This window comes from Vipera berus, assembly GCF_964194415.1.
Source record: "Vipera berus genome assembly, chromosome: 8".
Classification (NCBI taxonomy): Eukaryota; Metazoa; Chordata; class Lepidosauria; order Squamata; family Viperidae; genus Vipera; species Vipera berus.
Window position 1 is genome coordinate 25,358,871 of NC_138211.1, and position 13,862 is coordinate 25,372,732.

At 45.6% G+C, this 13,862-nt stretch overlaps 1 protein-coding gene across 1 annotated transcript; it reads right to left on the reverse strand.

Moving 5' to 3' along the window:
• Positions 1-3,387: 3,387 nt before the first annotated feature.
• DGUOK (deoxyguanosine kinase) lies at positions 3,388-11,233 on the reverse strand. Its single transcript, XM_081334175.1, has 7 exons — positions 11,129-11,233; positions 10,939-11,057; positions 10,360-10,571; positions 6,857-7,004; positions 6,174-6,289; positions 5,614-5,713; positions 3,388-4,903 (listed from the first exon to the last, which is right to left on the reverse strand). Exons 1-7 carry the CDS (start codon positions 11,217-11,219, stop codon positions 4,835-4,837), a joined length of 855 nt encoding a protein of 284 aa, XP_081190301.1. The 5' UTR covers positions 11,220-11,233; the 3' UTR covers positions 3,388-4,834.
• Between the last annotated feature and the right edge of the window lie 2,629 nt (positions 11,234-13,862).

Consider the following 13,862-nt stretch of genomic DNA (forward strand, 5'->3'; position numbering starts at 1 on the left):
GGCTGATTTAAAGGAGAGCTCTCTGCCTCGATTGAGAGAAAAGAATTATCATATTTGGGCTGCAAAAACAGAATGCTTCTTGAAGGCTAAGGAGCTCCAGGATATTGTGATTAATCCACCCCAGGGGCAATTAGCAGCTGCAGATCAACAGAGGCATGGTAAGGTACTGGCTTACATCATCTTAAGTGTGGAAGATGAACAATTTTTAAATGTAGCTGACTTAAAAACTGCAAAAGTTTGGCTGAAGTTGAGAAGTGTGCACGTGAGTGTATCAGCATGTAGCATAGTGCAATTATCGAGGCAATTGTACAGAGCCCGGCTGCTGCCACAAGAGGGCGTAGAAGAGCATTTGTTCCACATGCAGAAACTGTTGAATTAGAACGAGGAATGCGGATTCCTGAATCTCAGAAGGTGCTGTTGGTACTAGTCTTGATGAAATGTGGGCCATCATTTCAGCTGTTTTTGAATGCAGACCAGAACAGGAATTAAGTATGGAAGTACTTAAGGCCTGTTTGATTTCAGAAGAGCAGAAACACCATTTTAGAAGCCACGAGAAATTCCTGAGGTGGGGGTCCAAGGAACAGAGAGAGCAAAGCAGCAGGCCGACTGTCTGCAGAGATCGGATTACATCTCAGCAGAGAATTACCAAGAAGAAAGAACAGGAGAAAAAGAAATGCTTCATTTGTGGGACTGAAACTCATTTCAAGAAAGACTGTTTACAAGGAAGAACAGCAAATGGACTAGCTGCTGTTGCAAACGTTAGCTATTGTAATAGCAGAGAGAAATTTTAATAGACAGTGGGTCTAGTCCAGGGGTAGGCAACCTTGGCTCTTTTAGGACTCTGGACTTCAACTCCCAGAATTCCTGAGTCAACATAGCTGGCCCAGTAATTCTCTGAGTTGAAGTCCATGATTCTAAGTTGTTTTCCAGATTGGATTCAACTGGAGATGCAGTGGCCTTAGCAAATGGCCAGAAGGCGAAAGTCATGGGGAAAGGCAGTGTGCTGATTCCACGTCTGGAGGAAAGGTTTAATAATATATTATGTGTGCCTGAAATGAAACATAATTTACTGAGTGTCTCCAGTCTTGACAAACAAGGGTTTGAGACCACATCTGTAGATGGGAAATGTCTCATAAAAAGAAATGGGAATGGAGACTTCCAGTTTGCCAACGCGGCCGCTATGGACGCTTGGAAGACAACTCTCATCTTCCACGTCAAGTTTTGCGTCGCTGGGCCCCCCTAAAACGGTCGAAAAGTCACCACGGAGAGGCGACCAGCAAGAAGGGGCTTTCGCAAGATTGTGGGAGAGCGGCAACTCTCCCATCATTGTCTGCATTCCCTTCAAACCAGCGGACAAGAGACTGGCCATAGCAATAGGTTGCGGACAGCCGAAGTCACACGTACCATTAGGCAAAATTAAAGCAGCGTGGAAGAGACTGGGTGAGATCTACCTCTCTTAAATTCTAACTATTTTTTTCCACTTGTAAGCTGCGAAAGTACCTTTTCCCCCCTGTGGAGAGGGAAGGGGGATTTTAGCCCTCCCTCCAGAAACAGCAGCAATTGAATATACAGGGGAGTTTTTAAAAACATTGAAAAAATAATTGGATCCCAACTAGATTGTTATTTTCTAAAACTTGTGGATTACAAGTTTACGATTATCTACTTGTTACTTCCTATTTGTATCTGAAAGTTTGGATTTTTCCTCCTAAAATAGAAGAAATAATTGAAAGGATTAAAATAACTTTGAGGTTTAAAGGAATTTCCTAAACAGTGGGGGGACATCTTGTGGCTAAACCTGAAATTGCAATGTGTTATTCTTAAAAGAAAAGAGACTTGGTTGACAGTTTAGAAACAAAACAAATCTTTGCTATGATGAAAATAACTTACCAAAGTTACCAAACTCTTCTTACAGCCAGTGATGAAATAAGACTTTTGGAAAAAAAACCTAGAAAGCGTCTTAAATATGCAAACTCAAACTTTTGACTACGACTAAAAAATTATCTATACAGAATACAACAGAAAAAATAGAACAAATATTTTGACAGAAGATCTAACCACCGAACAAGCACAGACAACAAAAAATTCAGAAAAAAAATCTGATAAAATGTATGGAGGAAAAAACCTGCTATATAAATCAGAAGGAATTTGAAGATCAAAATGAGAAACAGATGGAAGAAAAGGTAAACAGTCCAGAACAACTAAGTCAGAAGAAAATAAAGAGAAGATCTGGTAGTCCTGCCAGACCCCTTAACCTTCCAAAAATGGCAACTGGATGGCCACCTCAATATGACACAATAATACAAGAATTCTTTGATGATCCTGAAGCAAGAACACGGAAGATGACGGCAAAGAAAAAAAGCCAAAATAAGACCGAAGAATGGAATGTGGAAATATTTAGATGGTTTAAAATAGAATATGCCTAAGTAGATAAGATCCATATTTTGAATATATTATGATGTGAAGGTAAAGAAAAATGCTAATTAAAACCTAGATGTCAATAGTTAAATTGAGATATTGAGTTGTTTATAAAGGTTAGATAAAGGTGGTGTGTGTGTGTGTGTAGAGAGATGTAACGTAATTAATATGTTTTGATGTAGTGATAAAAATAAAATTATAAGCTTAAATATGAGAAAGTGGACATAAAGAAGGGAGAGGATGTATTAAATGCTGAAATGGGAGAAATCTTGGTTATTGAATTTACAATATTTGGAAATTATAATGAAAATAAGATTACGGTATATTGTATTACTAATCTGTTGATATGGAAGTGAGATAGAGAAGATATGTATCCGGAACACTAGATGTTGGGAGGAATTGTGAGAAAGGTAATTGGGGTCATTCAAAAATTTGGAAATGATAAATATTAAACGTTTAATTTAAATATCAATGCAAAATTAAAGCTGGGAAAATTTATAAGGTTATTTATTTATTTATTTGGTTTATATACCGCCCTATTCCCAAAGGACTCAGGGCGGTTTACAAGGCAAAATTTAAAAACAATCCAATATAAAATTAAAATAAATTAAAATAAATTAAATTAAGTCTAGCCACAAAAATTAAAAAATTAAATCAGGTTATTGATGGTCCAAAAGATGGAATGTCAAAATAAGACAGACATATAAAATTATTGATAAATGTAAGAAAGCTACTAAGTAGCTGATGGATAGAATAAGAAGTATATTAATTTAAACAAGATAGTATGTATTAAAGGGAAAAAAAGAGGAAATATTGGCTGTAATAGTTGGAGATTTGTATTAACTTACATTTGTACGTAATGGAATTATTGTAACCCAGACACCACTTTGTTTTTCAAAGGTATAATTGTAACATTGGAAAGTTAATAGAAAGTTAAAACAAAAAGAAATGAGAATGCATGTACACAGGGCATAAAACAAGATAAACTGTATGTGTTGCAGGCACAAAAGATACGTGCTGAAACATTTGGTAATGTGGCACAACATGATTCATGCAGTCATCTCTTGCACAGAAAGCTTGGCCATGCCAGCTTCAGTGTTGCATAGGATGCCAGAGTTTGCAGAGGGATTAGCCTTGAAAGGGTGTTTTGCGGCGTCATGTGATATGTCGTGATGTATCATGACTTTTTTTGCATTGCCAGAGCTGGGGTGGGTGCAGCCTCCGTATGATGCAACCAGTTTGCGGGCTGGCAGTTTGATACCCCTGGCCTAGAGAGTTGATTTACTATCACTGTGAATACAGTGCAGTTGCTTGTTTCAAGCACACAAGGAAAGGCAATCAAGATAGCTGCCCTATAATGCTTTTCTTCAGGATTTCGGTAATAGCAAAGCAGATTATGTATCCAGTGGGCCCCATGAGCTAGGGCAGGGGTGTCAAACTGCCGGCCCACGGGCCGGACACGTCACAACGAAACCGCGCCCATCCCATTGCCGGCAATGGGGAAAAAGCTCCGATACGTCGCACGACATCACGTGATGTCACGAGTTTGACATGCCTGAGCTAGGGAATGGAGGTGTAACAGTCCCATTCCATTCTGGAATTGTCGGGTTTCCAATGGTGTTACCACTGATGTTTTAAGAGCCCATCTGTTACAGTGGTGACAAAAGTAGCTGTCCAGTAGGCTAGGAATATGCTGGGTTATATCTTGCCAGGACCCCCATCCCCATGAAACAATTCAAGATGGGGTAACTATGACCCAGCTGTCCATCAGCTCCAATAGAAAACCGCCACATGCTGAACTAGGTGTGAAAGGCTCCTAGTTTAGGCTGCATCTTTTTCAACTTGTGAACTGCGATCCTCGGCTGGTCTTGAAACTTGGGTCTCTGACCCTTTCTGCCACAGGGGAAAGGAAGCAGGGCTCTTGAGGCACCACACTATTGAGGTACCTCATCATACCATCCAGAGGAGCAGGACTCATGGGGTAGGAATGAATTAAAGGGCATAAGATGGTCACGATGCAACTCCATGTCAGGTGGGTGCCAGGTCTGCAGAAATTCAGCAGCCAGAGGGAGGGAAGAAGCTGAGCAGACAAAGCCGGTCCATGATTGTAGCTTGAGTCAGCAGGAACGGTAGCTGTGCCAAGTTCAGCTCCACCAAAGAGGTTGCTCACCTTTCTTGGAGAGCCCCAGGGAGTCTGAGGCCCTCTGCTGCGCTGGGACTATCCCCCGCCTTTGGGCGTAGGATGGCTCCAGAAGGCTCCTTCTTGCTAATACTGGGTGGAAGCCAACTGGGGACAGGCCTCAGCCAGGCTTTCTGGCCTGCCTGGAGTTTGTATCTGCTTGGAGACAAGACCACTCCCATTGCTTCCTTAGTATTAAGCAAGCAGCTCTTAGTTGTAGAATGCAGAATCCAACTCCCCTCAGTTGGAGCTTGTTGAAGAGATGGAGGGCAAAGAATCAGAACAAAGAGTTTTCATAAAAGTTTTCACCTGTGGAAAAAAGACAGACCCTTTAAAAAGGACTAAGGCAGGGGTAGGCAACCTTGGCTCTTTTATGACTCGTGGACTTCAACTCCCAGAATTCCTGAGCCAGCTATGCCCTGGCTCAGGAATTCTGGGAGTTGAAGTCCACGAGTCATAAAAGAGCCAAGGTTGCCTACCCCTGGACTAAGGGAAATCAGAACTGGCAGGTTTGCAAACCCTTCTGTTGGTTAAAATGAGTATATGAGGCAGGGCTTTAATTATGGCTTGTAGTGGGGTTACTTCTCTTAGCCATTGTTCTGTTCATATCAAACAGGAAATGGGGGGGCATTAATGGCCTCTGGACATCCAGGTGGGAAGCAGGAATAGCTTCAAAAGGGGGGAACTCCAAAAGCAACACCTCTGTTTCTCCCTTTTTTTCACCATGTTGGGGTTGAAGTAGGTGCACTGAGTGGAAAGGAGGCTGGTGCTCCCTATGCAAGATGGCCACTTCTGACAAGCTGAACTGCAGGGTTATTTTTTTAAAAAAATGGAGACAGCAAGCTTTAAACCACATTTAAGCAGGCCATCTCACTCTGTTCAAGGTGTCCAACTGCCCACTATTCTGTTTGGTTTAATGAATAAAGCGCACTGATAAAAAACAATGAATTAGTCCCCTTTTCATGCTCTACCAATTCTTTCTTATTTTATAGAAGCAACCAACATTGGGAAAGTCTTACCTGGCCTACAAGCTTGCTTTGTTCATTTGGATCGTTCTCAAAATCCTTTGTGACATCTAGAATCAAGACAGGCACATCCCTTAAAGCTCCAGAATGAATCCTATGGGAATAAAAATATATTCACTTATGAAAATCCTTTTGATTTAACGGATGCCCCTGTGGATTGCTGAGTGCCTGTTCGTGTCCTAAGCCAAGTCCTGATCGCTTGTGATGTGATCACACTGCTGGGAGTAAAATGCAGCTCTTGGCCAAGAACACTGTGCCCACTCTGTGGCCTAGCTAGATACGCAGGCTTCCCTGCACAATCTCTTGGGTCTGGGGCGGAAGAGTTTTCCCCCTTGCAGCTGGCATAAGCAGGACTTTGGTGACCTTCCAGACCCCACTTCCAAGCTCTTTTCACACTGCCTTGCTCCTTCTCCTCCAACCTTCCTGCCCTGCCCCATCTGCAATCCTCTCCCATGGCGCTATCCCTTCCCCCGCCGCCCCCATGAGCATCCTTCCCAGAAAGCAGGCCAGGGTCATGTCAGCCATGGCGGAGAACAAGCCCGGTAGGGACTCACACAGTAGCCTTCTTCACAAGCCAGTTTTCATGCTGGACATGAAGCTGCTCCAGGTAAGGTAGCTGGAGCTCTTTCTCTTCAGTCCTGGATCGCCAGTGCAGCCTCTCAAAGCAGACCTAGAAAGGAGAAAACAACCTCGCTAACCAGCCCAAGATGCCCAGAAGCTCGGGAGACTTTTGCCCAACAAATCACTGGCGGCTTCCTGCCAGGATACTGAGCTCTTTTCCCCGCTGTGTGGGTTCTGGCACAAAGCGACAACCTAGAGCTGCTTCAAACAAAAGGGACAAGAGAGATCCCTTCTACAAGGCACCCTAACCGGAGTGCTGAGTTGCTCACAAGACTGGCTGTTGCTCCCAAAAGCAGCCATCTGCTAAATACCTAACTGGTGGGTGGGTGGGTGGGCGTGTGGGGGGCATGCATTGCTGGTTTCACAGTCCAGCAATTATTCTACCAGATTTTGAGTTAGAGAAGAAATGCAGGAACTGGAGCAAGCTGAGTTTTCTTTTATGCCCGGCACAGAACATGGGTTGAAGGCAGCTGAAATAGACGTCAGCTAGGAAGAAGAGCTCGAATAGAAGATACATCGTTAGGAAAGAAGACTGAAGACTAGTAAAGAGCGCTAATGAGAAGAGAGCGAGCTTGAAACATAACACAAAACAGTTACCAGTTGCCCTTTTGGTTACCTCTGGAGAGGCCCGGAGATAAAGAAAGCCATGGAGGGCAAGTTGGTCCCCAAAGGTTTGCAGGAGGAAGGTGTGCCAATCCTGGTAAATGATCCACTCAATCTCAGTCATGTGGCCAATCTCAAAGAGATTTTTTGCAAAGACGTACCTGAGGAAGGACAGGAGAGACAAGCCAGTGACACCACCTTGAAGCTAGAAGTAGGCAAGGATTCAGATATCCAACTTTATGCACATTTCCTAACCAGTTGCCTTGTATTACAATTCCCATGCTTTGGGCCACAGTAAATGGGAATAATGGGAGCAAGATTCTCAAATATCTTAAGAGGCTGGCAGGCTCCTAGGAGAGAAGTGGGGAAAGGTTGGCAATCTCCATCTGGAGGATCATTTTCTTGCACATGAGTTATCTTTCTCCTGAGATCATTTCTGCATCCCCTCCCCCAAAGCTCAGAGGGCGTCAGCTTCCATCCCATCATTACAGAACCACTCCAGTGTTCGTGGGCAGGCTCCTTCTTGACCAATTCCCAAGAAAATTTTCCAGAAAATTTTTCCTGATAAATTGAAGCTGCTTTTCTGTCCCAACCTTTCCAATTTTGAGGACTGGCAGGAGGGGGGAAGAAGAGGAAATGGTTGTGTGAGTGGCAGGTGCTCATGCACGCAGTTCCATTTATGTGAGCAGTAGGCACTTGTGCATGTGCTTCCTGCCACCTGTGCAAATGGAACTGTGCACGCATGCGCTTGACCGCCACTTGCATGGCCCAGTTCTGAACAGGCCACGGCCCAGTACCGGGCTGCGGCCCAGGGGTTGGGGACCCTTGACTTACACTGCTTACAACATTTGTAAAAAATTGCAGCTTGTGCCTTCCACCATCTTTATATCTTATAAACAATGCACAAAATTTAGTGAAGAATGATTTCTAGGGATGCATGGATGGGTCAGTGCTACTTTTCCATTTGTTTCTTTAAATCCGTACTCTTGTTAAGTCCTTACTGAAAAACATACCAAATCAAATTGTTCCTTTTTAAAAAAAAATTTTTTATTGTTCGCATTGTTAGTAGAAGCTAATATTTATTTCTTAACAGCCCTTAACAAATATTAAATCAATTTATTATAATCATAGACCATCATTACAAATAAAAGCAATAAGAAGCTGGGTGTTTTACTAGGTAAGGTATTATAAATTAAGTTTGTGAGTCCTTATAGAACAGGCTTGTCAAACATGTGGCCCGCGGGCTGGATGCAGCCTTGCACAGGCCAGATGCGGCTTGCACCCAACCCAGCCTTGCAAGGGCAAAATAAGTCACGATACGTCACAATACAGCCCACGATACAATCGGGTTTGACACCCCTGTTATAGAAGGTGCAGCATAGCAGGGCATGAGCTATAGTTTCAAGGGCCATAAAGGCTAACCTAGGGGCAGGCAACCTCGGCTCTTTTATGACTCATGGACTTCAACTCCCAGAATTCCTGAGTCAGCATAGCTGACTCAGGAATTCTGGGAGTTGAAGTCCATGAGTCATAAAAGAGCCGAGGTTGCCTGCCCCTGGGCTAACCCATTTCTTGATTGCAAAAACCATTGGACCAATAGAAAGCAACAATACAACACTCCAGTCCTTTTCTGCTATTTACTAAACTTCTGGTTTTTGCAGCCAATTTGTTGATTGATAGATTTCGATCCTGTATTTACTGTGTACAACTCAAGGTGGCACACATATTCCCACCTGAAACAAGAGCAACCCGGTGAGGATGGCTAGACTCAAGAGACACTGACTAGCCCAGAATTATCCAACCAACTTCCATGCCTTAAGAAGGGAGGGCTAAAACTCACAGTCCTCTGCTTTCTGATATAACACTATAGCTACGTGGTTCCCACTGAATGATTTCCTAGGTTTGTAACACCAGGGAGAATTCTGCCCACAAAAGGCTACAAAATCACTGCCCCCCCTCCCCTCATCTTCTCCCGTTTGTCCACTTCCCGCATAGAGCTCAAGGCAATTCAGTGTTCTAGCGAGCAATTTTAAAATACAATAAATGCAGCTAACAGATTAAAAACATCAGACCACGAGTCAAGTTCTGCAACACAAGAGTTCTGTTGATTCCGTGGGGCGGGAAACTGCCAAAGAGGGGTCTTTTTTCCTGAGCTCCCGCCTTAGCCAACAAACTGGACGAGAGATGGGAGGCACCTTACATACCCACAATGACAAAAGTAACACAGTCCCTTAACTTGCTCTCCAAAATAAGCGAGCAGGAACAGCTTAGAAACTTCTGGAAGATAAAACAGCCCTTGGTAAGAGGAGCAGAGGAAATGGTAGCTGAGCAGCTCAGCTCTCCGAGGTTTCAGGGAAGGGTATTTTCTGTGCAGGGCAACTACTGCATAAAGAAATTATGTTGTCTCCCTGTAAGTGCATAAGCAAAAGAAGGAGGTGAAGTTGGTGGAAAAAGCAGTAGGTAGCTCCACCTCAGATTCTTAAGAGAAACGCTTGCCTTGTCATTGCTTTTCCCAGCATGGATTTAAAGGTAAGGTGGGTGGGCCTAACCTAGCCTACCAAAAGGAGCTGCACCTCCACCAGGTAAGAAATGACATTTTACACCCCGCAAAGGAAATCCTCCCCTTCAACAGCAGCCCATTTCTGCTGCAGTTGACAGGGAATGTCCATAGCCAGGAAAGGCTGTTGCTGCATTAAAGATCTCTCATCAAAATGGCGCTCCGTGGATCCCTCTTCCCCCCCCCCCTCTGCTTGACACCAACTGCTCCTTCACCACTCACTGACATCCTACAGCTGGCCTGGGGAAGCCCATCCTGGCCCTGGGAGGGGCTGCTTGCTTGAATTTATTGGATTAGTTTATTTGCTGGCCAATAAGCACCTCTGGTGTTTTTTTTTTACCAAATATTTACCTGCTCAAAAGTAATTTGCTTTTCTGCAGATAAGCTTTTTATAAATTATTCTTTGATAAGGTACGTCTGTATCAATTATACAAAACTTATTTCGGCTAAAATCATGCCGTCTAGATTATTCTCCTCCTTTTGGGAACAAGCTATGACAAAATCAATACTCATTCGTCCTTTCTTAAAGCTTAAAGTTGTCCAAAAGTTCAATTAGATGAACTAACTAAGTTATCCAACTACATAATTTTTTTCCCCGTCTTGGAAAAATCTTCCAGGCAGCAGCAGCCCTCTTTCTTGTCCACTCCTGCTTCCTTCAGGTAGACCAAGTAAAACAGAAGCAGGACAAGGGTCCAATTTTGAAGGAGGGTTTGGGATTTGGAGCTGAGTATGAGGGAGATTGATGCCCTCTTAACGTTCCGCTGTCACTCTTCTCTCCCATCTGGAGATTTGGAGGGACATCTGGCGATGGCTTCCCCTCTACTGGACAAACAGCAACCAGATGCAACCTTCCAGTTACAAGCAGAGTGAACATTTGCTGAGGCCCAGCAAAGCAGCCACAGAGGGAGGCTTTCACCTGTGCCGGGGCAAAAGGACAGAAAGCAAAGGGCGTCCCGTACCTGTCGCTGTAGACCGATCTCTCAAAGAGCAGCACCGGTTCCGGGCTCTGCGGGGCCTGGGCGGCCAGGGCTTCCAGCTGGGCCTTGAGCCGACTCAGGAACGAGTAGGTCTGGAAGGTGTAGGACCACCGGTACGGCTCCCGATAGACCATCTCGAGCAGGTTGCCGAAGCCTCGAGGAGGAGGAGGAGGAGGAGGAGGAGGAGGAGAGGCCTGGGGGGGACACAGAGGAGTCAGCGCCGCAGCCCCCGGGCGGGAAGCTCGACGCCACCGCAGCAGGGTCTCATTTCAGAGGCCGGTCCAGGCAAGCGCTTCCCACGACAACATTGCACACGCGTCTTTGGGGGCAGCCCCGTGGCGCGCTTTCTTGCCCAAGCCCGGCTGCCCTCCGGGCTTTTTAAGGCAGGGCAGAAACTCTCCGCCTCCCTGGAGCCGGAGGGGCCCGCAGTCCCCCTCCTCTCCTTCGCTCTCCCTCCCCTCCGCCGGGCAGGCTCTGCGCAACCACCCGCCGGCCGAACCGGGGCGCCAGAAGCGGGGTCGCAGCCGCGGGAGGCTTCTCCGGGAGCCGCGTCCAGCCTACCTGGCGGGCGGCGGCGGAGGCGGCTCGGACCTCCTGCCACTTGGCCACCGGCTCGGGCGTCAGGCGCCACTCGGGGAAGGCTCTGCGCAGCAACCCCACGAAGGTCGTCTTGCCGGCGGCTGCGGAGAGGAGCGGAGGCGTCAGGGCCGCCCCGCCACCAGCCCGACCCCCCCGCCGGCCCCGCCCTCACCGATGTTGCCCTCCACCGCCAGCCTCCGGGCCACCGTCCGCGCCGCGCCCGCCATGCCGCCGCCGCCGCCGCGCGAGGAGGGCCCGCGCATGCGCTGACTCGGCCTCCTCCCCGCCACGCCCACGGCCCCTCCCGCCCCGGCTCTCCGCCCGCTCCTCTCCCGGCCCCGCCGCTCTGGCCAGGAGCCGAGATCCCCGCGGGAGGAATCGTCGCCGAGGAATTCCGGCTTCTCTTGCAAAGCGACCCCCCGCCCGGCGCCCTTCTTGCCCGGAGCTCCCTCTGCCCGCCTGGCCCTGCCGGCACCGCCGTCCCGGGACCACTTTATTCTAAGTATCGGCAACTTGCAGACGAAAAGGTGATGCTGAAGGCCCAGCCGGAGACCGGCTGCTCGCTCTGCCATTGAAATCCTACTTGTGCAAAGACCAGCAGGGGGAACTAGATGATTGTATGTGAACTGGCGAAGGCCAAACATCGGTTATCCCTGAAAAATCCAGGATCAGGGAAATGCTGTGGACGTAGTTTACTTGGACTTCAGCAAGGCCTCTGACAAGGTGGACCACAGCCTAGTTCTTGGTAAGACAGGACAATGCGGGATGGACAGCACCATCACCAGATGGATTGGCAATTAGCTGACCGACCGCAATTGGTGTGTAGTTTTCCTCAATGGAAAACAAAACAGTTTTAACAAACTGCATCGCTGTTTAGTCTGTTGGTAGCAGAGCCTCAGATAGAAGTCCTATTCTATTCTATTCTATTAATTGGTAAACATATTCAGCCAGAAAAGAGACAGAGATCAAATTTGAAAAAGTAATAAACATTCGGGTTCCCCCCCCCCGTGCTGGGGAAGCTGAAAAACCTCTTGTTTTCCGGCTCTGAGGTTTCCCTGAGAAGTTAGCCCAAGGCATATCGCAATTGTTGGTAAAATCCCATTCAGCCAGAAAAATCGAGACAGTTCAAATTTGAAAGAGAAACATGTATTCAGGTTCCCCATGGCTGGGGAAGCTGAGAAACCACATTTTCCAGATCCAAACCTTCCCTGAGGTTAGCCCAAGGCATTTCTCATAAGTGGTGGTAACTATCCCATTCAGCCTGAAATGTCAACTTTAGAGAAAAAAGTCAAATTTGAAAAAGAAACATATTCAGGTTCCTATGGGCTGGGGAAACCGAAAAATAGCTCTTTTTCCAGACACAAGCTTTCCCTGAGAAGTTAACCCAAAGCATACACTGCAGTTTGGTGGTAAAAATCCCATTCAGCCAGAAGTCATTTTGAGACAGAGATCAAATTTGAAAAACAAACATATTTTCATGTTCCACAGGGATGAGGAAGCTGAAAAACCTCTTGTTTTCCAGATCTGAGCTCCAGAAGATGGTAGAGGACAGGAAGGCCTGGAGGAACATTGTCCATGGGGTCACAATGGGTCAGACACGACTTTGCAACTAACAACAACAATAAGCTGACTTTGTAATAATGCTGCTTGGGGGGGGCGAAAGCCCTAATAAGCAGGCATATACATCGAATGAAGGCTATTGCTAAGCACATTTGATTTGTGCTTAAATTGTAAGCCGCCCTGAGTCTTCGGAGAAGGGCGGGATATAAATGGGATTAAAATTAAAAAAATAAAAAATAAAAGGAAATATGACAACCCAGATGGGAAAGAACTTACAGGAAATACTGGATGTGGAAAAGGCAACCTATACTCTAAGACACAGGTCGGCAACCTGCGACTCCAGAGCTGCATGCGGCTCTTTGAGCTGTCCCATGCGGCTCCCAGGCCTCCTCCCTCTTTTTTTGAAAAAAAAAGTGGCACTAAAAAAATTAATCAATTTAAACTTCTCACAAAAAAACTTGAATTTAAACTTGAAAAGTTTAAATTGATTGGTTGGTTTGTGGCTAGCAGCCCCGGCAGGGAGAAGGAAGGGGCGATTTCCTCCCCTTCTTCTTGCCGTGGTTAGCAGCCCCAGCAGGGAGAAGGAAGTGGCGTTTTTCTCCCTTTTTCTCTGCGAGGCTTGAAACAGTTCCTCCATAAACATGTAACCGAACCATTACTTGACTCACAAAAACTAATACATTAATCTCTAGTTTGCACATTAGTTTCTAGCTTCATAAAAATGTTCTGCACTTGGTTTTCCACTAAGGAAGCAAAAAAGACATATCCAAATTTTAAGGGTTTTATTTAAACTTCATTTGTGAAGCATGTAACTTTAACTTTGATAATCATAAGCAGCTAACATTGCTTTTTCATTTTGTGCAATTACTGTATTAAATTTGTATGTATATTTGGAGCCGATCTTGAGCTGACTTTACTACTTTTAATTCCTCCCTTCTGTTTATTGTTATATTTAGTTGTATAGCTAAAGCACATTTATTCTTAAAAGCTTTTCCATTGGTATTTTGGGTCACTGGACCTACTTCTTAACATCTTAAATCCAAATGTTATGTGATTGATATTTTTATTAGGTCCAGTTTTCAAGTGTTTCCATAGCTATAAAATTCCTATCTCGTGAAACTTCTAGAGCAGACCTTACGAGCAAGTTACCACTATTATTGCAGAGAGCTTATCCTTGTTTGGGATTGTGGTCTGAGTTGGTAACGGGATTTCTAGAGAGCTGCAAACCGAGTATTTTATAAGGGACTTTATATTTCACACAGATTGTGCAACCCTCTAATAAATGTTTCAGACTCTGCAGGGGGAGCTCCTCCTCTCCCCCCGCCCCTCCAAGAGATCGAATTGCA

Excerpts from the sequence above, each read along its gene's own strand:
- DGUOK (XM_081334175.1), bottom strand. The coding sequence starts at position 11,219 with ATGCGCGGGCCCTCCTCGCGCGGCGGCGGCGGCGGCATGGCGGGCGCG. Across the intron at positions 10,572-10,938 it reads CCTCCGCCGCCGCCCGCCAG|GCCTCTCCTCCTCCTCCTCC; the intron begins GTAGGCTGGACG and ends TGTCCCCCCCAG. Across the intron at positions 7,005-10,359 it reads AGATCGGTCTACAGCGACAG|GTACGTCTTTGCAAAAAATC; the intron begins GTACGGGACGCC and ends GTCCTTCCTCAG.